Source organism: Thunnus thynnus, chromosome 10 (genome assembly GCF_963924715.1).
Source record: "Thunnus thynnus chromosome 10, fThuThy2.1, whole genome shotgun sequence".
In the NCBI taxonomy this organism is placed as follows: domain Eukaryota; kingdom Metazoa; phylum Chordata; class Actinopteri; order Scombriformes; family Scombridae; genus Thunnus; species Thunnus thynnus.
In genome coordinates, this window is record NC_089526.1 from 1,160,766 (window position 1) to 1,185,765 (window position 25,000).

Genomic DNA, 25,000 nt, shown 5'->3' on the forward strand with positions numbered 1-25,000 from the left:
GCGGCGGCAGCAGCAGCAGCTGCAGCAGCGGCAGCAGCTACAGCGGCGGCAGCAGCAGCAGCAGCAGCAGCAGCTGCCCGGCTGTGAGCAGACCTCAGAGTCTTCTGACTTCTCTCAGGCTGCAGAGCTGTTTGAACAGAAGCTGTTTAATAGATTCCTCTCAGACCAGACACGGAGGACTTTCTCCTGACTCAGCCGGTTAAAGGTGCAGTCAGCGTTTCTAATCCAATACTCTTTTTTTGTGGTATTCAGCAAATATCTCCTCACGGTCGACTAGCTGTCTGCTCTGTCCGTCCCGGCTGTAAACGGAGAAACAAACAAACACTGTTCCAGTGTTCCAGCCAATCAGCAACAGGGAGCTTCTGAAGGAGCAGTGAAGGGAGGGGTGTGTTAGTTCGGCCTCCCAGTATCACGTCAAAGCGTGTGATTCACCCGCCGAGGCGTGAACAGTACACACGTGTGTTCTCAATGCCATGACTCCATCTGACTGTTGTCATTATGACCTGGAGAAGAGACGCAGTTCATATAAGGTGACAAACATCAGGAGGAGGCGGGCTGGTGGACGGATCTTCTTTTAAAAGTGTAACTATGATTCCCTCCGGGTTGATGAGTGAGCTGCTGCCCAAGTGAAGGAGTGAAGTATCTTATTCATGACTGAGGGTGAGATGGACGTGAGGTTGGCAGGCAGATCGCTGCAGCGTCAGCAGTAATATGATGTTGTATCGGACTGGTCTGTGCCGGTCTGTGTTCCAGCCCTCAGCTGTGGTCACAAGCTTCAGGTAGCGACTGAAAGAAAAGAGCGAATACAAGCAGCTGAGATGAGTTTCCTGTTGAGGACGTCTAGACTCAGAGTAGAGCTGCTGCTCCTTCACATGGAGAGCTGAGGTGGTCTGGGAACCTGGTTCGGGTCCTCCTGGATGTTCTGGAGGTGTTCCAGACACGTCCAGCTGGTAGAGAACCAGGACTACATATCCCTCCTGGCCTGGGATCCTCCAGGAGGAGCTGGAGGGCGTTGCCATGGAGAAGGATGGGTTAAGTGGTGGAAAATGGATGGATGGATAACTACGATTGTTGTGGTGTTTATGTTGCCATGACAACGAAGCTTGCCTAACTTAAAGGACGTAGTAACTTTAACCAACACCATGTTTCAAACCCAAACCATCATCTTCCCCTAAACCCAACCAGACCTGAACCACAGCATCATAAATCATCAGTAGTGTTTAACAGTGTGATGCTAATAGAGGAGCCAGATTATAAACACGTCTACTGTTCACGTCTACACGAGGCTAAATGTGACACGGACACGGTGGACCGGCGGGTGTGTTGATGCTTCGCTGTGATATCAGGTTGAACAATCTTTCTCAGGATCACTGACGCCATCTTTAAAGGTCGCTGAGAGCCTGAAGATACACACACACACACACACACACACACACACACACACACACACACACACACACACACACGCACACACACACACACACAAACACACACTCACACACACTCACACACACACACACTCACACACACTCACACACACACACACTCACACACACTCACACACACACACACTCACACACACACACACACGCACACACACACACAAACACACACACACACACACACACACACACACACACACACACACACACACACACACACACACTCACACACACACACACAAACACACACTCACACACACTCACACACACACACACTCACACACACTCACACACACACACACTCACACACACACACACAGATGGTGGTCACATGAGCTCAGACTGATTCTGGCAGGTAAAAACTTTCTCAGCAAGAATCCAGTGAGACAAGAGGTCAAAGGTCGTTTTCATCATGCTCCTTAACAAGGGGAGAGTCGTTTGTTAACACACACACACACACACACACAGACAGACAGACACACACACACACACACACACAGACAGCAGGCAGATCAGAGAGGAGGAAGAGGAGTTAATTAGCAGGAGAAAGAGATGAAGGTTTCTTCTCTTTAATACTGAAGTTGTTCACATTAACTTCAGCTGTTGGACGTTACAGTGAAAACAGGAAACAGTTCAGATCTTCACTGTCTATCAATAACTCAATCAGATGTCAACACACACACACATGATAAACATTGATATGAAAAAACAAAATCCAGGAAATCTGTCTCCATATTTGTCCTTCATGAAAAACACTGAGTCTCTCCGTCTTCATCAGGGTCTGACAGTCATCATCAGTCTGAATTATATACAGCTGTGAGTGGAATCCCAACACATAAGGTCTCATATATAATCAATACAATCAATAGAATCAATAGAATCAATACAATCAATAGAATCAATAGAATCAATAGAATCAATAGAATCAACAGAATCAATAGAATCAACAGAATCAACAGAATCAATAGAATCAATAGAATCAATAGAATCAACAGAATCAATAGAATCAACAGAATCAACAGAATCAACAGAATCAATAGAATCAATAGAATCAATAGCGCTACACGCTGCAGACCTGCCAAACAACTGTGAATCCTCAATAAGGCAGAATAACAACAGGATAAATGATTCACTAATACAAATACTAATAATCAATAATATTCAGAAACGTTAAATAAAGAAAAGTTAAATAAAAATAATACATATAATATAATATATATCCACGTCCCTTCACATACTGTCAATAAATTCACTTCATTTCAATGAAGAAAGAAATATTTACAAGAAAACAGACAAAAAGATAATAAGAGCCATAAATGTACAAAAAGACGCATTAAAGACGCATTAAATAAATAAATAAATAAAGTAAATCCAGATGTAATAATGTAAGAATATGACATCATACCTACATGAGAGACAGTAAAGTGTTGAAGTATAATATTATAAATATGGATCAGTAGATGATCATAATGTTTAAATGTTTTCATAATAGTTTGTAACTACTGGAGGAGTTTAGTGTATCATCATCTCTCATATGTGGAGTTTATGAAGCTTTATTAGAATAAACAGCTGCAGGATAGTTTGTGTGAATAATCAAGTCTGTCTTTAAAAGAGGAGCGTTGACGGCGATTTACCAGACAGGAAGTGATTTATTGAATAAGTCTTATTGGTAAACATGTTGCTGCGGTAGCAACAGTTGCTGCCGACAGGTTTGTGGCGATAGATGAAGCAGTTTCTGCATCACTGTGATATTTTCCATCTGAGCAGAATGTTTACTGGAAGTTGACACAAAATAGATATCTGAATGATGTGAGGATATAATCATCTCTATAAAACCTCCATAAACACACGTAGAGACCAGAGAAGAAGAAGAAGCTGCAGAGCTGCTAACAGCTGATTCACACGACTGAACTAACAGCAACAAATCAGCCTGTTTGAAAATAATCCATAAAGCTGATCAGATGTGCTGCAGTAACGTAGAAGCTGTTGTTCTCTGTAGTTAAATAATCTCCATTTAAAGTCTGATGAACTTTTCCGTTCTTGTGTCCAGTTAGTCTCAATATGTAAATGATTTATGGTTCAATGTTTACTTCTAGTTATTTATCTAATTGGGAAATATGGTACTTTAATGTCTTGACTCCTAGAATGTAAATCTATTTTGTTTATGTATTCATTATTTATTTATTTTGTTTATGGTTTATTTATTGTAGCCTTGCTGTTGTTTATTTTGACTTCAACATGATGGTTCTCAGCTGGTTTCTAACTGGATTTATGGAGGTTTACTGGTGACGACATCAGAGATGAAGTCAAAGTGAATCATATCAACATGTGTTTCATGTCTGTGTGTTTGTTTCAGTAAGTCAGTCGTTCTCCAGGATGGTGACCCCGGTGACCCCGGTGACCCCGGTGACCCCTCTGACCAGCCTCTCTGTGTTAGGAATGACATGATCTGTACATACAAGTAATTAGAGGAGTTCAGTAATTAGCAATAAATGGATAGTTGCATGTTAAAGTGTTCATAATGATACAGACAGATGTAGTTAATTAGTCTTTACAGGAAGCTGCAGTTTGTTCATGCAGATCATTAGCAGCAGATACTGAGCGGACAGATGTTGTTCTGTAGACTCACAAACAGACGGAGGTCATTAGAACAACTGAAGCAGGAAGTTAATTAATGAAACAAACAGAACGAGGAGAGAAGCAACCATCACGCTGAAGCCTGTAATACACCCGTCCGTCCACTAGAGGATACATGTCAGTGGCGTGAAAACTACACGCAAACGTCTTCTGTGTCTGTGCAACGTTAGGATCGTTTTCAACGCTGTGGTTCACGTCGGGTCAGGGTTCAGGTCTGGTCAGGGTTCAGGTCTGGTCAGGGTTCAGCACTGGTCAGGGTTCAGGTCTGGTCAGGGTTCAGGTCTGGTCAGGGTTCAGCACTGGTCAGGGTTCAGATCTGGTCAGGGTTCAGCACTGGTCAGGGTTCAGGTCTGGTCAGGGTTCAGCACTGGTCAGGGTTCAGGTCTGGTCAGGGTTCAGGTCTGGTCAGGGTTCAGCACTGGTCAGGGTTCAGGTCTGGTCAGGGTTCAGCACTGGTCAGGGTTCAGGTCTGGTCAGGGTTCAGGTCTGGTCAGGGTTCAGGTCTGGTCAGGGTTCAGGAGAGATCATGGTTTAGGTTGAAATGATCACTTGTGACGTGGTGTGAGTTAGAATTACTACTTCCTTCAAGTTAGGCAACCTTTGTCGTCATGGCAACAGTAAACACAACAGTTTTAGTTAAAAGACTCCCGAATGTCTCCTCCAGCAAAGTCCACTTTTTGCAAGTTAGGATCGATCCGTCCAACCGACCCGCCTCCTCCGAATATAGACGTCATATAAATGGCGCCACATGACAGACTTCAGAGAACGGTCTATCTGACCTACACAAGACACACCCACTTTCCTATATGACACACCCACTTTACTACGTGATACACCCACTTTACTACATGACACACCCACTTTCCTATATGACACACCCACTTTACTACGTGATACACCCACTTTACTACATGACACACCCACTTTCCTATATGACACACCCACTTTACTACATGATACACCCACTTTACTACATGATACACCCACTTTACTACATGATACACCCACTTTACTACATGACACACCCACTTTACTACGTCATACAGCCACTTTACTACATGATACACCCACTTTACTACATGATACACCCACTTTACTACATGATACACCCACTTTACTGTGACACACACACCTCTAACCATCCCACTGCTGATGCCTAAACTAACTGCAGTAAACATGATACCTGCTAAACATCAGCGTGTTAGCAGTGAGTGTGTTTGCATCAGTATCCTGGTTATGATCAGTATCAGTTATGTGTTGCACATCATAAACATCATATCCTGGTTCAGAAACCTGGATACGCAGGTAAACACACTCATGATGCATATGTTAGCATGCTTAGCATGCTGATGCTAACATTTAGCTTGAAGCCTCACTGAGCTGCTGTTGACTCTTATTGTGTTTTCATTCGTGTGTATTTGACTGCTGGACAGTTTGTGTTTGTTCAGCTCAAACTGCTGTACGTTAGCTGGAAGCTGTTTGTGTTCAGTTCAGCTTCTCACTGAACTCACCAGAGACTCGGTTCTTTGTGTTATTTCCCTCCAGTTTCTCCTTTTCCTGTCGTCTCTGTACGTTCATGAAGCTGCAGATACATACAGATATTTTGCTCAAGTTGAAACATTTTCAACTCGCATGGACGCGTCTTCACGTCAGGTCAGGCCACCCGAATATGCATTTTTCCATCGACTCTATATGCAGTCACTCCACATCTAAAATTCACTTTGCATTCTGTCTGAACAGTCAGTTAGTCTTGTTTGTGTACAAACGTATCAGGGGTTTGATACCTGCAGTCATGATGTGTAAACACATGAAACAATTGTAAAACCGACTTCAGAGAGCTCAGACTCCTCTGAGATGAAGCTGATTGGATGAACAGCTGATGTGTGTTGCCGCTGCAGGGCTCTGGGATGCCTCCTCTATGAGATGTGCTGTCTGACTCACGCCTTCCAGGGTCCAAACTTCCTGTCGGTGGTGATGAAGATCGTGGAGGGAGAAACCCCGACGCTGCCGGCTGCCTTCTCCGCAGACCTGAACTCTGTCATGCAGAGGTGAGCAGCAGACAAACCGACGTTACTGTGAACTCACAGAGAACTGATTTATTATCATACAAACACTGCAAATCTGTTTTATATTCTGCTTTGTTACATCTGTTGCTGTTGTTTTCAGTTTTACATGATCCTTCTGATCATATCTGTTGATTATTCTCTTCAGAGTTTATAGATTTTTATCTTATATGTTTTTGGAGCTTTATTTAATCCTGCTGCCCTCGGTAACTCTGTTTCTTGATAATCTAAAAGAAAGGAGCTGATATGTGACTGTCTGCAATTATATTACGAACTGAGAATGTTTGCACTGTTCCAATTAATTAATGTTAGTTCGTTAGTAGCTTAATGTCAATATTTGACATCCAGGCTGTGACTTTGTGTCTCCACATGCAAACATCACTTTCAGCTCAGCAGAGATTGAAGAGCGACGGCAGTAAAAGATATTTATTTAACATTTCACGCTTCTCTGGAGCAGAGCAGCTGAATCCAACAGAAACATCGTCTGACTGAAACATGTCAAAAGTTGTAACATCTTCAGAGGACGTAGTGATTCTTTGAGTCGACAGATGAACAAATGGAAATAGAATTATTTAATGCTTCTATATAAGTTGAATTATTTTGAGAGTTTGGTCTGATTGATTCTCCAGAGCTGAAAACTGTCTGTTGGTCTCTTTGTAAGCAGGATGTTGCAGAAACAACCTTCATCCAGACCGTCAGCAGCAGAACTTCTCAAGACCAAGTTCATGGAAGAAAACATGCAGGTTTAAATGTTTCTGATCATTTTAATATGAATATGGCTGCAACATTCAACCAAAAAAAAGACTAAAACTGAGTCAAAGCAGTGATTTTTAGTGTGCACGTGTGTGTGCACGTCTAGCACACATGTGCATGTGCAGGAATGCAGGCTGACCCACTTTTTCACCCCCATACACACACACACACACACACACACACACATACACACACACACACACACACACACACACACACATACACACACACACACACATACACACACACACACACACACACACACACACACACACACACACACATACACACACACACACACATACACACACACACACACACACACATACACACACACACACACACACACACACACATACACACACACACACACACACACATACACACACACACACACACACACACACACACACACACACACACACACACACACACACACAGAAACCTATTAAACCATAGAATAAAACTACACATTCATGCTTATTCTCTCGTTCTCAGACATATATTATAATAATAATAACAATAACAGTGTGTGTGTGTGTGTGTATATGTGTGTGTGTGTGTGTGTGTGTGTGTGTGTGTGTGTACGTGTGTGTGTGTGTGTGTGTGTGTATGTGTGTGTGTGTGTGTGTATGTGTGTGTGTGTGTGTGTGTGTGTACGTGTGTGTGTATATGTGTGTGTGTGTGTGTGTGTGTGTGTGTGTGTGTGTGTGTGTGTGTGTAGGATGTTATTGTCATAAATCTGGGCTGCAGGCTGGATGCTCTTCCTGTGTTTGGGGCACCTGGGAGGAGATAACACATTAGGGGTTTTTTTTATGGACTGGTTGCCATGGTTTCCAGTGAAATATCATTATGCTGATGGGATTCCATACGGCATCGTGGCACTATGGAATATTACAGCTCCTGCTCTGTGAAAACATGCAGAAACCAGAGCGACCCTCACTGCGAACGCTTCATGTATCCGTTATCATCACTTTTTATATTTGATGATGTTTTTAAAAAATAGTTTCATAATTTCACATCATCATCATCATCATCATCATCATCATCATCATCATCATCATCATCATCATCATCATGTGATTTCAGTTCTGTGCAAGTTGCTTCAGGCGAAATTTAATTAGATTCAATTAGAGATGTAACTCAACACCGAACCTACAGACTGAAATAATAATAATATAATAATAATATAATAATAATATAATAATAATATAATAATAATAATAATATAATAAAGACTCAGCAGCCTGAAACTGTCAGAACGTGTTTTATGACAGTTTTACACGTTAGAACAAAGTGAGAAACACCAGAAAAAGTTGAAATATAGCAACAGAAAAGGGCAGCGGCCGAGTGGATAAATGATGACATCATGAATCATGTGACTGAAGAGCTGAAAACATCAGATCTGTGTGGAGCGATGATGATGATGAGGCTGTAACCTTCCTCACATCAACACATGAAACTAACAGAAACATCATATTTCCATCATGTTTTCCATCGTTTGAGCTTTTAATGACGTCGTCTCGTTGTGTTTTCTTCTTCTGCGACGGTTTAACGGCACCGACTGAAGAATCAGTGATACCTGCTGGGGGGGGGGGGGGGGGTTAATCTCATCCTCCTCTTCCTCCTCTTCGTCCTCTTCAGCTCATCTGATGAATAAAACAAACTTTCTCTTTCCAGAAGATGAAGGGTCGTTTTCTCTTCGTGTCGTCTGGAGGAGATGAAGATGCTGAACTCATCGCCAAGAACATGTAAAACTCTTCTTCTCTCCTCCTCTTCCTCCTTCTTTTTGCTCTTTTCTCTCATTTTCCTTTTCCTCCTCTTCCTCATCTTCCTGTCCTTTCTCTCACTTTCTTCTTCCTCCTGTGGTTCCACTAGTTCTTTCTTTACTCTTCTTCTCTTCCTGCCTCTTCCTTCTCATTTTCTTCTTCTTCTTTCTCTTCTTCCTCCTTTTGTTCATTCTGTTCTTTGCTGTTTTTCTTTTTCTTCTTTTCTTCTGCCTCCTTCCTCTCATCTTTCTTTTTCTTCCTTCTATATCTCTCTGCCTTTTCTTCGTTCTCTTCTTCCCTCTCCTCTTCTTCCTCCTTTTATTCCTCTTTGTTCCTTCTTCTCATTTTCCTTTTCTTCTGTCTCTCCTCCTCTCCCTCCTTTTCATTTTTCTTTCTGCTTTTTTTCTTCTTCTTCTTCTTTATTTATTTATTCATTCATTATTCTCTTCTTCTTCTATCTTCACCCCTTCTTCCTGTTCTTCCTCTTTTTCTTTCCTGCTTTACTCTTCTTTTTTTCTCCATCTCTGTTTTTTCTTGCCTCCTTCCTCTTCATCCTCCTCTTCCTCTTCATCCTCCTCTCTGTCTTCCTTCTTATTTTGTTCCTTCAGTTCTTTGTTTTTTCCTCCTTCTTTACTCTTTTCCTTCACATTTTCTTCTTCTTCACTCTCCTCCTTTGCTTCCTCTCGTTCTTTCCTTCTTTACTCTTCTTCAGTTTCCTCTCTTCCTGCCCTTTTTCTTCATCCTCCTCTTCATCTTCCTTTCCTTTGTTCTTCCTTCTTCTTCTCTCTCTTGTTCTTCCACTTCTTTTCTATTTTCCCTTTCTCTCTTTTTTTTATCTTTTCTTCATTTACATTTTTCTTCCAGTCTTCTTCACTCTCCTCTTGTTCTGTCCTACTTTACTTTGCCTCCTCTGCTTCTTCTTCTCTTCTCCTTTTGTTCCTCTTCTTCTTCCCTGTTTACTCTTCTTTTTTCTCTCATTTTCCTGCCTCCTCTTGCTCTTTCTCTCTTGTTCTCATCTTCATCTTCATCATTTTCTTCGTTTTTCGCTCTTCTTTCCTCTTTTTCTTCCTGTTGTTCTTCTGGTTTGTTCCCGTTTTATTCATTTCTGCTTCTTCCATTTGTCTTCTTCTTCCCCCCATCCTCCTCTTCGTTATGCATCTTTGCCTCAAACCCTTAAACACACACACACACACACACGTACACACACACACACGCACACACACACACACACACACACACACACACTGAACCATGCACACACACACACACACACACACACACTGAACAATGCACACACACACACACACTGAACCACACACACACACACACACACACACGTACACACACACACACACACACACACTGAACCATGCACACACACACACACACTGAACCATGTACACACACACACACAGTGCTGCTGTAATTAGAGCAGTGAGCATCGAGCCGAGTTCAACTCTGTGTGTGTTGACAGACGACACACCGCTCGCTGTCGGATAATCCATCCTCACTACTGCACACACACACACACACACACACACACACACACACACACACACACACACACACACACACACACACACACACACTGACAGTTTTAACAACACTGAGGTCAGAGGTCAGTGTTGTCATGTTGGAGTCAGTAAGAAGGATGAGAAGAGGAAGAAAGATGCTGTGATCTGATTGAACTCTTCCAGGTGATTGACGTGTGTGTGTGTGCGTGCACGTGCGTGCACGTGTGCCTGTTTCTCTGCAGGCAGACGAAGGTTCACCTGCAGACGCTGAGGGAGAGGTCAGAGGTCGAGAAGATGACGCCAAGAGAGAGAATGAGACTCCGAAAACTGCAAACTGCCGATGAGACGGCGAAGAGACTGAGGTAACACACACACACACACACACACACACACACACACACACACACACACACACACACACGCACACAATCACACACACGCACACACACACACACACACACACACACACACACACACACAATCACACACCCACGCACACACACACACACACACACAATCACACACACACACAATCACACGCGCACAATCACACACTCTCTCTCACACACACACACACACACACACACACACACGCACACACACACACACACACACACACAATCACACACTCTCTCTCACACAGACACACACACACACACACACACACACACACACAATCACACACTCTCTCTCACACAGACACACACACACACACACACACACACACACAATCACACACTCTCTCTCACACACACACACACACACACACACACAATCACACGCGCACAATCACACACTCTCTCTCACACACACACACACACACACACACACACACACACAATCACACGCACACAATCACACGCACACACACACACACGCACACGCACTTCTGGTCTCGACGTCAGACTGATGATCTTAATAAAAATCGATGCCGTAGAATCAGAGATGTCGTCTTTTTTATTCCACGTTCTTCTTCTTCCTTGTCAAAACCTGCCGCCTACGTTACCCACAATGCAGCTGGAGATTGGGATGCGTTATGCTAGTAGCGGCTAATGTAGCCTCCAGCAGAGATGAGGAGCTGCAGACGTCTCTCTATAACTCCACACCTTCAGACCTGACCGACGCTGTGACATCATCAGTGACGTCATCAGAAGGCTTTATAAAACTTTTTACACAGAACAGAACATCTGGAAACAAGCTGAGCTGGAAAATCCAAACTAAACGCTAAACTCTGAAGCTAAACCTGATTCATAAATTAATACCATTAATTAAATTAATACCGTTTGGCCTCTTTATGTTATTTCAACAGCACATTTAAACATGATGTGATTCCTCCAACACACACACACACACACACACACATGTACACACACACACACACACACACACACACACACACACACACACACACACACATGTACACACACACACACACATATAAACATATGACTGATAGTTCAGATCAGTAGGTTGGCAGGAACATTCAGAGTTCAATCACTTATCAATGTCATATTTCTAAAATGTTCCTTATGTTACTGACAGTGATGATATTTTTTCATGTTGTCATATTAACATTCATGTTATTGTATTTATTGATTGTTGTGTTATGCAGGTTGTTTTGTGTAGCGACTGAAGGATTCACACACTGGTCTCAACAGCCTCTCATGTTAATAGACTGGTCTGACTGGTTTCCATCAGTGTGTGTGTGTGTGTGTGTGTGTCTATTTATAACATGTTACAGCAGCTGAGCTCAGTGAAGTAACCAGACTAACAGTGTAAAGTCCTGATAGAGTCACGGTTCCCAACTGGTGGTTCACAGTCCGGAGGTGGACCACAGGTTCATTCAGAGTTGATCCAGATCATCAACACATTTACATAAACCTTTCACAAATACTGTAGATAATAAAATAAATACAAAATCAATCCCAGTGAATCAATATAACCTTGTTCTGTCTGCAGGAGAGAAATAAAGTCTAATAAACTCATCAAAATGACATTTTAATGTGAGATTTTAACGCTGTTTTGATTGTTGGATCAGAGCAGATGTTTACTGTTTATACTGATCATAAATAGTGTTATAAATCTATTTTATTCTGAAATGAATTAAAAGAAATAAAACAACAGGCCTGTATTTCCACTGCACCAGTTAAAGATGCTGAACTGATCCAGACAGCTGCTCTGAAAACATTTCACTTCAAGTGAACCTGAACGCATCACTGAAACCTTAACCCTAACCAGATGAGAGAGTTCTCTCCTCTCATTGGTCCGATGAGTCTGAACATAAACACAGGAAGAAGTTTCAGGTACTTTGGAACCAGAGGAACTAATCTCAGGAAGTAAACCAGGAACTAAGACTCTGTGTTGTGCTTCCTGTTTGTGTTTCAACCACATCAGAGGAACCAGGTGGATCCTGCAGATCAGACTCATGACGAACTAAAAATGAAACGCAGCGTTCACACACACGAGGAAACAGCAGCACAGATCTGCATACTGGTGCATACTGGTGCATCCTGGTGCACACTGCTACATACTGGTGCAGGAGTTGGATGCAGTTTCCACAGTAAATCACCTGCTGAGTGTTTGAAGCTTTTATTTCTGCTTTAGAACAAACGACACAAAACTATCAGAAATTTTTTCCTCTCGTCCACCGACTTTGTTCTCACCACCGCCGCTCGCTCTCCATTCACCGTCTAGCTCGCTTGACCACCGCCGGTCTCTCTCTCTAACGTTAACCAATGAAGAGAAATGTCATCCCTTCATCCGACATCAATACGAGAGCACTTCCTGGTTTTATGAATGAAGCGGTTGACGAGTTGAAGCAGCTGCTGTGTTTGACCAATCAGCGACGGTCCCTGAAAACCCCGCCCCCCCAAAGTTCCTGTACTTTTGGAAATCTCCCTTGAACTTCATTCAGAGCCTGATTCCTCAGGTAGTGGAAACATCCGTCCAAATATGAAGAAGACCAGGTGGGTTCTTCTTGGCTGCTTGTGGTCAGATGGAGGTCAGATCACGTTCCCGCCACAAACAAACTGAGACCACTTCCTCTAAAAGGGTCTGTGTGGCTGTTTTGGTCCAACTGCTGCTTTCAGATCTGAATCACAGCAAGGAGGAAAATCAACCAGACTGAACCACACATGGAGGAAAACGCAGCTACGGAGCTTTCAGGGGTCACATGGTGGAACCAGATGAATGAAGGGTTCTCGCAGGGCCCCGTCGCAGCCGGTGGATCATCTCTGCAGCGTCTCCCTCGTGTCTCTTTACTTTAAATCCACTTGTAAATGTTTTTATAGCAGGATGACGTCCTCACATTGGATCAGACAGTCAGAGGGTTCTCGTCCCTCCGAGGCGTCGCGTTAATCGAGTTTCGGCGCGGCGAGTGGCTGTTAGAGGTCTGTTTTGTTGCTCTCTGGGTAATGAAGTCAGTCTGGGTCCTGACGGCTCAGAGCGAGGCTGACAGAGACTCAGCAGGTCCAGAGTCACACTGATCACATTACAGGACAGTTTCTGCAGCACAGCAACACCTGAACATGTGGCCACCTGTTAAACACACACACACAACGCATTCTGGGAAATAAGAGAGAGCAGATAGACAGACGGAGCTCATTAACTCTCAGCTGTTTGCTCTTCCAGACTTATGTCGTGTTAATTGTGTGATTGCTCAGCTAGTTATCTTCGCTCTTTATTTTTTTAAAGTAGATGCAAAAAAAAATGAACAGAAGAAAAAGAATAATAAGAAAAACTAGAATATTTGCATTTCCTGAAGAAAATGTGCATGATTGCTGCTGCTGCTCGCTGGCTCGGCTTCTGAAAGAGTCCCAGCAACAGCTCGCAGTGGTCAAACCCTGTCAGAAGCAGAGCCAGCGAGCAGCAGCTGCAGCATTTATGCAGCGCTTTTAAAAGACAAAAATAAGTTACAACAGCAGCAACAGCAGAGCAGCAGGTAAGACTGTGTTAAAAGTAGAAAACAAATACAGTTAAAAGAGAATAAAAGACAAAAAAGAAACATTCTCATTTAAAAGTATCAGACGAAGAGCTGAACATGAGTTAAAAGCAAACTGCAAACAGTCCAGATCTGCTGGAGTCAGGTAAGCAGTGTTTTATCTGTTCCTGCACATGCTCAGTAGCGTCTTACACTGAACTGCTCTCTGGAGACTGAAAACATGATGCTGTTATTAGTCTTTGGAGCCGTTTCTAAACAAACTAACGTGACCAAACTGTTGATGATGAAGGATCATGTGACCCAGTGCAGCGATGAGACTCACTGACGTGTTTTTAATCAGATATATCAGCTTTGATACAAACACAATACTTGTCAGTAGATCAGTTTATTGTTGGTTTGGATCCAAACATGAAGACAAATATAGAAAATCAGCAGAATTATACTTTAAAAAAGGTCGTCAGCATCGTCTTTAGTTTGTTCCACATGTGAGCAGCTTCATCATGTTTCTGTTGTACTAACCTGAACCGTCTCCACAGGAAGCTGGCCGAGGAGAAGTACGAGGAGATCAACACCCGCAGGAGAGAACTGAGGAGACGCCATTTTGAAAAAGTCAGTCTGGATGTTCTGAATGTAAGAAAACTACGTTTAATTAATTAATTAATCCTCTCGCAGGTTAATTAACTAAAGTGAAGCTGCTGGGTTTCAGTTTAAAGTGACTATTAGCTATTTTCCTCCAACCAATAGGAAAGCAGAGAGGACGGCGCCTGTCAGAGTCAGCCAATCAGCAGCCAGGATCACTGGTCACCAGGAAGGTCGCAGCCAATCGAGACGCAGGATGACAGCAGGACGTCAGAGCTGCACGGTGAGAAAAAAATAATATTCATAGAGTCTGAAAATAAGAAATTATTATATGACTGATAATAGAGGAATTTCCTTAAATGATAGTCGACAACATCAACAATAACAAGTTGATTAATTGTTAAAAATGTATGAAATAGAGTGAACTTCTTTCTAAAACAAAAGTGTTTAACGGCTGATGTGACCGACTGTATGTTGATGCAGAATCAAAGTACGTTTGAAGTTTGAACTGATTCCCCTCAGAAAACCAGCTCCCAGCACAGAAAGAAAGAAAATAAACCAAATAATATTCACATGGAGAAACCTCACAAGGTGTTGCACAATAGGAAACGTCCCCTTAATGAAATAATGCCTCTTCAATACGTATACAAAATAAATCCTGCAGGTGTTTAGGCTGTCGTTGCAGGACACTTGATTTATTTTATGATATTCCCTCAAATCACAAAGCAAAAGACCAGAAAGACACAAAAGGGTCTGAACAGACCAGACCAGAGTGACCACGGCTTGCAGTTTCTCTCCTCTCTTAAACCCCAGAAAAAGGGCATCGTCACACCCTGATTGGCTGAGAGGGAAACGCACCCAGCTGCTCTCAATCACCAGCTGGGATCCAGTCCCCCCCCCACTCTGCACACAGGTGATCTGCATAAACCCTCCAATCAACCCAAGTCTGGAACGGGGAGACGGGGAAATGATAGCAAGTCCCACCGATGGGTGACTGCTGCAACACCAAGTTACTTAAATTATAAATGAAATAAACACAACTTCCAGTTTCATTAGAGAACATTAATTAGATCAAACTTCACATCTTGGACTCATTTGCAGCCTTCAAGACTAAATAAGCTGGAACATTATCAAATAAATATAAAACCTGTTCCTCCAGACTCTCCACCGCAGAGTTCATGTCAAATAAAACAGGAATATGTTGATGTACATGATGTGAGATATTGACTGTAGCTACGTTAGTCCAGATCAGCTGGAACACATTAATACTCAAGAGTTTTTATTTCATCTTGATTCAACTATTTTAACTCCTTTTTCCCCAAAAACTTCCCTCGTTTGTTCTCAAGTGGTCCAGAAGCTTCAGACCAGCTTCCTGTTAAAGGTCACATGACTCTGATATCTTGATTTCCTCCCGACCTGAAGTTTGTGTGAAACTGTTGATGTTAACACTCAGATCGTTGTTCTGACAGCTGCCCGCCGGACAGTCAGTGTATCTCATCTGACAGATTTAATCAGCTCTAATAACCTTTCATCATCCATTCTGCAGCTATTATTTGTCTCTGGGTTAATATTCCTCGCCGTGTTCTCTGTCACTGAAGTTCTTAAAATAAACCGAGCAGCCGGCGTGTCAGAACTAATGAAATTTACAGCTGGTCCGAAGCAGAAAAGCTCTCTGGAGATTATTGCGTTAGAGCAACTTAATCAGGTGTTTATCTCAGAAATCCTTCAGGAACGGTGGGTATTAAAAAGGCCATAAGCCATAAATCTAATTAAAATTAGTGTCAGTTATGAAGGATGGTTTGGACCAGAGAAAAAACCTCTAATATTTCTTTTGTTATCATGTTTCAATCTTTCATCCAGTCTGGATTTTAAACTTTTTTTCACGAGGGGGGAAACGGGAGGTCAGAGGAGAGGAGCTGCTTCCTGAATGAAGATGACAAATTATAAAAACAACACAAGTTAGTTTACTGTCGGCTCAGGTGTAAAGGTCGGTGCACGGATTCATAAAAGATTAACGGAAACTTCAGAACTAAATGAAGAAGTTGTGATATGTAGCACAACGTGTCTGTCTTACACAGAACTACTCTCCAGAGACTGAAAACATGATGCTGTTATCAGCCGTTTCTAATCAAACTAATGGTGTGATTGCTCACTTAGTTAGAAAGAGTCCCAGCAACAGGTTTCATTTTTATAAACATTTACAGCTCGCAGTGGTCAAACCCTGTCAGAAGCTGAGCCAGCGAGCAGCAGCTGCAGTCACATGCATTTTCTTCAGGAAATGCAAATATTCTAGTTTTAGTAATACATTCTATTTATGCAGCGCTTTTAAAGGCAAAAATAAGTTACAACAGCAACAGCAGATCAGCAGGTAAGACTGTGTTAAAAGTAGAAAACAAATACAGTTAAAAGAGAATAAAAGACAAAAAAAGACACATTCTCATTTCAAAGTATCAGACGAAGAGCTGAACATGAGTTAAAAGCAGCTTTAAAAAGGTTCTGAGAGTAACTTTCCCAAAAACTGCAAACAGTCCAGACCTGCTGGAGTCAGGTAAGCAGTGTTTTATCTGTTCCTGCACATGCTCAGTAGCGTCTTACACTGAACTGCTCTCTGGAGACTGAAAACATGATGCTGTTATTAGTCTTTGGAGCCGTTTCTAAACAAACTAACATGACCAAACTGTTGATGATGAAGGATCATGTGACCCAGTCAGCGATGAGACCCACTGACGGGTTTTTAATCAGATATATCAGCTTTGATACAAACACAATACTTGTTATTAGATCAGTTTATTGTTGGTTTGCATCCAGACATGAGATTTGTTGACGGTATAGAATAAGAATATTTCAGTTTACTGGGACTCCTGGAGGCCTCGCAGGTTCCTCAGAACCAGACGGGGAACCTCTGGTCTGAGATCTAACAGGCCTGATTATGAAACGAAGCCTTTGAAGTTTCACGAATCCAACCGAGACGTTAAATTTGTGAAACTTGCAGCTGGAAAAACAGAAGTGAGTCAGACTCTCTTTCTGGAGGGAATTCAGAAATAAAACTGCTAAAAACTCCAAATATTCAAACTGTTGTTGGAATGAAAACTGTGACGGGGTTTTAATATATTTTCTGTGCATGCAGATATAATTTAGATTTTCTACAGTGAGTTTTCATTATGGAAGAAGCCTGCAGGCCCTTTTATACAGGAAATATAGATTCACATAAAGAAAACAAAACCAATTAATTTAATGTTTTTGTATTTTTGAAGTTCACAGAAACAGAAACAGGGTCGGTCTGTTCCCTCCAGCAGTCACACTGAATGTGTTTTTTCATTATGTCTTCATGTTTCTCCTCAATCAGCTGCCAGTTTAGTCTGAGCGAATCAAACCTTTAACAGTTTGTTAAGACGCAGCTGCAGGTTCGACTCTTCTTCCCTCTGAGTGAGGCGGTGGCTGAGTTCAGGGTCAGAGGGAAAACTCGCTCTTTAGCTCATTACTGAGTTCTGATTGCAGCTAACTGCTCGGGGATATATGATGTAACCTGAGAGCAGAGTTTCCCTCCGCCTGCTGCTCAGAGACAAAGCTGAAATGAAAAATAAAAGACTCAGACTGGAGAGACGTTCAAATTTAAAGTCTTCATGCCAGAAATGGTTTTCAGACACTTTAATTTCACATTTTTTCACACATTTTTGCTTCTATACGTGTGACAGAATACATTCACTAACTCTAACATTAAAGGGGCCATATTCTGCTCGTTGTGGTTTTATGGTTTTTATTTCCTGTTCTGATGTTAAACACGGTCAGAACGTATGTAGAAATGCTGCCTGCAAGTCAAAACTCAGGGCTTCAACCTGCTGTGATGCTTCGTTTATGATGTTTTTTTACTTTCCTGACGAGATGACATCAGCTCGTCATATGTCCAATAATGGTTGCTAAGGTGGTTGCTAAGGTGTTTCCATGTGTTGTTCAGCTCCAACATGTACGGATGGATTTGAGAAGTTGCCATTTGGAGTAAAGAAGGAGAAAAAGAAGTGAAATCCTGCTACTATAGTTTGTTTACGTAGCCTCCGGAGCCGGAGGAAGCTTCCTGAAAGCTGACCAATCAGAACAGAGTGGGCTCATCAGGAGGCGGGCCTTAAAGAGACAGGAGCTAAAACGGCCTGTTTCAGACAGAGGCTGAACTGAGGGGCTGCATAAAGGACCAGTAGAAGATAAATAAGGAGTTTTTATTACAGTAGAGCCCCAGAATATAAATATAGAGCTGGACATGTGCAGAATATGTTTCCTTCAACCAAAGTCTAACTTTATCCCTAAAAAGAAGTTTAAACCCAAAAATACACAACTGATTGAACAAAAGACAAAAAGCTATAAAGAAGGAAGAGAAGGCAACCAAACAACATGCATTAAAACCTAAAAACACCCACATATAGCCATAATAATGATTAATAATACTATTCTGAATTGATTCACAAACACCAAAATAAGTTATTTTGATAATAATGAACATTAGTCAACGTAATGTTAATAGAACAGTAGAGGTAGAAGGTGTACAGCGCGACATGCTGGTGTTGTCTTGTAGTTCATCTTCATTTTGGATGTTATAATTTAATAATGTTGTTTGCAGAAGGAGTATTTAGTGAATCTTAACGTTAGCGGAGCAGCGACTCCCAAACTAACCAATCAGAGCGGCTGACCAACACACCTGAAGCACTTTACTAAATATCAGTGTTTCCAGCGTTTTGGAGGACGAGCGCTGCATCGTGGAGGCTGCTACACACTGACCGCTGTTTCCACTACAAACACTGAAGCACTGATGTTGGTCAGTAAGTGACTCTTTGATTTCAGGCAGAAGATGGAAGATGCTTCACATGAATGCGTTTGGTCAGACAGTGACTCTTCATCACCACCAGTTAGCTTCACTCTCACTGACGTGTTTACGTGTTACAGCTCAGTGGCCTCAAATACTGAAACCAAGAATCGATTCTCAATCTAATTGTGACTTTCCCACAGAATCCAGCCTTTATTAATAATGTTTAGTGTTGTTTGTAAAGCGTAACAGGTTTTCCACTGCTGACAGACTGCAGGAAAACACAACCACACATGTAAAAAATATCTGGTTGCATATAAAATCATCCATATGAAAAACACACATACAGTCTGGCAGTTAGACAACAGAACTATTATGTAGATATTATATAAATACTCTCTTCACTAGGCCTGTTCTGTGTGTCAAATTATTGATTTTGGTCAAATATTTCAGTTCATCTGTGAGGTTTTATCAGTAATTCAACAGTAATTGTCTGTGTGCAGGTTTATTGTTGTTTACAGGCGTCTGATCTGTGTGTGTTTCCGTCAGTCGTTCTGCTGGTGATGTTGGATCAGCTGCTCAGTCGGTGATGTGAGAGAACAGGTTTTGCATCATTAGGTCCTTTCAGCAGTGAGTTACTGGGCTGTTGAGATGTGAGAGGAAAAGTAACACGGTTGCACTTCTGACTGCGCCTGTGTGATCGCTATCTCAGTGTCTCTCCTCTGCTCTGCTGTGACGTCTATCAGCAGGTCTCAGTGAGGGGAGTCACATCCACCTACTACATGACGCACATTTCCTAATTTGGACATCAGTCCTGGAGTTGGGGGTGTTCCCCAGAGATAAAGCTGCACTACTGACACAAGCAAAGTGCTCTCAAGAGACTCTCCATAACCTGTTGTTCCTCTTCTCCTTTCCACAAAGTTAGGTTGTAAAAAAATAGTTATGGGTGTATAAATAGGTAGAGGTCTGTCTGCAATGAGGTGATGAGTAAAGTTTTATCTCAGTAGTCAGCGCAGTCGTCTATGATCTGGGAGACTCCAGTTAGAGACCCGGTGTGGGGACGTCGTCCTTCATAAGGTAGTTTATTCATGAACACTTATTGTAACACTTTAATTTTCTAAAATTAAAAGTGTAATAAATACAAAAACAGGATTTTTCAGCCTCTTTCCACATTTATTCAAATACAAATACAGATAATTTAACTGCCTCAACAAATACAAATACAGATACAAATATAAATACTGGGCTCTCTGCACATCCCTACCGACTACACACTGCTTTTTGTAAGACGTCAAAAGCCAAAAAAAGGTCTTTAACAATGACCATGTTTACATGCACACTAATATTCCACTATTATTCTGAATTTGATGTAAAGAGCATATTCTGTTTGGATATTCTGAATGTAGCATTTGCAGATGAAGACATGTGGGATGTTGCTGATATTATTCTGGTTTTAGGAGCATCTATACAGCACATCTGCAATATGTGTCTCAGTTTGCACCACACAGCCTCTCTCCTGTTTACCCCCGAGCAGTCTATGAATATATATATATATATATATATATATATATATATATATATATATATATTATACTGGAGCAGGAAGGCAGACAGAGGAGAGATGTTCATGGTGGGCTGGACTCAGCGTGATGCACCAAAAACACTCAGCAGTGTAATAAACATCTGGATGTGACTGTAACTGTAAATGTATAATATCAGTCATGAATATCAGGCAGCAGCTCACTAATGTTTTTCACCTCGCTGCCTGCAGAGATCTTGTGATTCCCACCGGAGCAGAGAGAAACCCCGAGAACCTTCTGCATGTAAACGGGAATATTCATGTTCATCAGCCATCTAAACAGCTTAGTAGGAATATTGTCTTTTTCAGAATAAAGGCAAAAAAAAGGAAATATTTTGTGCGTGTAAACGTGGCCACTGTGTTGTATTTTAAAAGCTTGTTATATTATCCATTGTGTCTGAAAAGTAACTAAAGCTGTCAAATAAATGTAGTGGAGTAGAAAGTACAATATTTCCCTCTGAAATGTAGAAAGTAGCATCACATGGAAATACTCAAGTAAACAACCTAAATGTGGAGGTTTGATTTGGAGAACAGTGGAGACATAAACCTGCAAAATTTCCTGCAATTCTACACAATATTCTGTGACTATAAAGTACTTTTTGAACACAATAAAAGATGAGAAATGATCAGTACAATCACAGCAGTTAAATGTATAATATAACATGCACATCATTTGCTTTGATACATTTTGTGTGACGACCGTTTTATTATTTTTTCGACAAGATGTGAAAACAACAACACAAACACACTCCTCCCAGTTTACATGTACAAAAGTGATTTTTATTATTTCTATAAAGACCATAGATAGACATGAAGTTATTGCTGAAGTACAACAATAACACACAAACCAACCAGAACACCTTGATGCTACAGACAGAAATGAGCCTATAAATTCACACTGATGCAGCACGTCATGTTAAATATTATTATCTCATCATAAACGGCCTGTATGAGTAAATCTAAAACATCATTACACACATTTATCAAGTCAGGCGAGTCTAATAAAGCAACCGCTTCAACAGCTGGATGATGTGCTGCAGCTGTTCCACATGATGCTTCTTCTTCTCTTGTTTTCACAATCAGAGGCTGGACTAGTATAATAATCTCTGAACATATTTACTATCAGCGATAAAGTGTAAATATTATTATTATAACTGAAATAAACAGATAAACAGCCTCTCTCTCTCTGCAGCAGTTATTCAACTGTTTTCTTATTCTTATTATTCATATTCTTCATTAGAATAATGATAAAAGCTAAATCGAGTGTTTTATAAATATTGTATCTGCTGCCTGATGTCATATCTGGATAATTCAGTCCAGGTCACAACATTTAATTTGTTAGCTAACGACGTTATCTGTTAATGTTAGCTAACGACGTTATCTGTTAATGTTAGCTGTTAGCTAACGACGTTATCTGTTAATGTTAGCTGTTAGCTAACGACGTTATCTGTTAATGTTAGCTGTTAGCTGCCAGTATTTCAATCAGGAGAGACTCAGATTCTTTATGAAGTAAATGATGTTTATTGAACAACATGATAGATGATTGGTGATTAGACCCCATCGTGATGTCGCTGGATATGAAAGAGTAGTATAGGATACCCCCCCCCCCCCCCCCCAATGGAGTCTAGAAACTGGTGGTGGTGATGAAGAGGAGTAGATCTTGGTGGTGCAGGTAGCGGCTTCTGGTGCTGAAGTAACGGAGTGGAGAAGGCGAGGTGGTGATCTCGGATGAAGAGGAGGGTGCAGCTGTGGAGGTGGATGGGTGGATGGATGGATGGAGGGATGGATGGATGGATGGATGGATGGATGGAGGGATGGATGGATGGAGGGATGGATGGAGGGAGGGAGGGAGGGATGGATGGATGGATGGATGGAGGGATGGATGGAGGGATGGATGGAGGGAGGGAGGGAGGGATGGATGGATGGATGGATGGAGGGATGGATGGATGGATAGATGGATGGATGGATGGATGGATGGATGGATGGATGGAGGGATGGATGGAGGGATGGATGGATGGATGGATGGATGGAGGGAGGGAGGGATGGATGGATGGATAGATGGATGGATGGATGGATGGAGGGATGGATGGAGGGATGGATGGATGGATGGATGGATGGAGGGAGGGAGGGATGGATGGATGGATAGATGGATGGATGGATGGATGGATGGGATGATCGCTCTGGAATGACAGCTGGCAGCGACAGAGAGGAAAACGGATTTTTAAGTTTGACAGCTGAGCCGTGATTGGTGGTTAGAAATAGAGGAGTAATCTGATTTGAGAACTAGGAGTGACGCCTCTAAACAGCTGATGAGAAAGCAGGAGGAGCGAGGAAGAGAGAGAGAGAGAGAGAGGAGAGGGAAATGAATGAAAGATAATCTTCCTGCCTGAATTTACACTCAGCTTCACGTTAATATGATTATTTTTGTTTGTGCATCGTTAACCTCAGTATTACGTCTCCTGGTCTGTAGTGAGTTAATATTATACTATACTATTTGATGGCGTTACCATGACGTTATGATCAGCCTGGACCGTCCATCCAACATGTCCTCCAGCAGTCACATGACTGCGTGTGAAGGAACATGAGAGAGTTCATCCTCTGTAGATCTGATGGAAATTATACTCGATTTAAACACAAATGCAGTTAATATCAAATGAGTGGTGGAGACAGTGAGACAGGGACATAAAGAACCTCAACATGGTCCCTGAATGCAACACTTAGTGACTCTCCACCTCTGCTTTTTCTTTATAATTTATTCACCATAATAACAAGTTGGCTGCTACAGATTTCCTGAAGGATATTTTAGGTATTTTAATGTTTCTGAAGATTATAAAATCTTAAATGAGTCAGAGTGTCCACAGAGAGCCACTGTGTTCAGTAATTAACTTTATTTTGGATCTCAGCCTTCAGACTCTTTCCAGCTTTCTGCTCTTCACACTGTTTTCATCCTGCAGCTGCTCATTAAAGGGTCCGTGAGCTCACGACTCACGACGAGGAGGCAGAAAAAAGTTTTCAGCCTGATCCTCCTCGGTGTGAGTGACATCACATCCTGCTGGAGCTCAGCCAATCAGGAAGGTCCTGAAGTCAACAGAAACCGAAGCAGCAACAGATCAAACTCTGGAAGGGTTGAAACAAACAGCGCTGACCTTTGACCTCCAGTCTGTGGGTCGTTGGCAGGACTGTGCTGTGAATAAATGTTCATGTCGTGTCTCTGAGGAGCGTTTAAATGTTTCACAGACTCATTCGAGGTCATTAAAGTTGCTTTTATTCATAAATAGATGCATTAAATCACTTCTCAGTGTGTTACAGAAACGTTCTTCTTTTTTAAGACTTGAGTCAGAGTTTTATTTAGCGCTGATCCCAGAGCTCCGCCCGCTGTCTGATCCCAGCCGTGTGATTGGAGGACGGGACGGGGGGGGGGCGGGGGGGGGAAGCGGGAGACGTGTCAGACCTCAGAGAGCCGCATGAATTAAACATCCTCCATCTTTAAAAGTCTCAGAGCTCGTTAGAGTCGATAATTATTCAGCAGCTAAAACCTGACAAATTAAATCCATGAAGACTGAAGAGTTTTTACTTTATTGGCTGAATTTAACAGCTGAAAGTATAAAAACAGTAAAAACTGATGAAGTTCTGTCAGTGTGAAGAACAAAACGACTCTTTTTACATTAATTTTCCTCCAGTGATGTTGAATCAGTTCTATGGAAATGATTCATTTCTTTCAGCCTCTTTTAGCTTCTAGTTTTGGTTTTCTGGTTCAGTCTCATCGTTTCCTGCTGCAGTTTTCATCAAAGAAGAGCTGAACATGACGTTAAAGACCCCAAAATATTCAGTTTACATCAAACCTTCATGTTTGAGAAACAGAAACCAGCTGATGTTTAATATAAAAACATTCAATCATCAGAATAGCAGCTGATTAATTTTCTAATCGACTA

The 25,000-nt window shown here is 41.8% G+C and overlaps 1 protein-coding gene across 4 annotated transcripts in view; it reads left to right on the forward strand.

The window, feature by feature from the left end:
* Nucleotides 1–25,000, forward strand: part of nek11 (NIMA-related kinase 11) — an 85,961-nt gene that overhangs the window by 31,050 nt on the left and 29,911 nt on the right. For 3 of the 4 annotated variants that reach the window (XM_067600302.1, XM_067600305.1, XM_067600304.1), the window contains 6 exons: nucleotides 5,978–6,127; nucleotides 6,807–6,885; nucleotides 8,576–8,646; nucleotides 10,421–10,540; nucleotides 14,655–14,748; nucleotides 14,863–14,980. In XM_067600302.1, the coding sequence (XP_067456403.1) occupies nucleotides 5,978–6,127; nucleotides 6,807–6,885; nucleotides 8,576–8,646; nucleotides 10,421–10,540; nucleotides 14,655–14,748; nucleotides 14,863–14,980 (632 nt within the window). The remainder of the gene's footprint in view (nucleotides 1–5,977; nucleotides 6,128–6,806; nucleotides 6,886–8,575; nucleotides 8,647–10,420; nucleotides 10,541–14,654; nucleotides 14,749–14,862; nucleotides 14,981–25,000) is intronic. The other variant, XM_067600303.1, reaches the window with a different exon arrangement.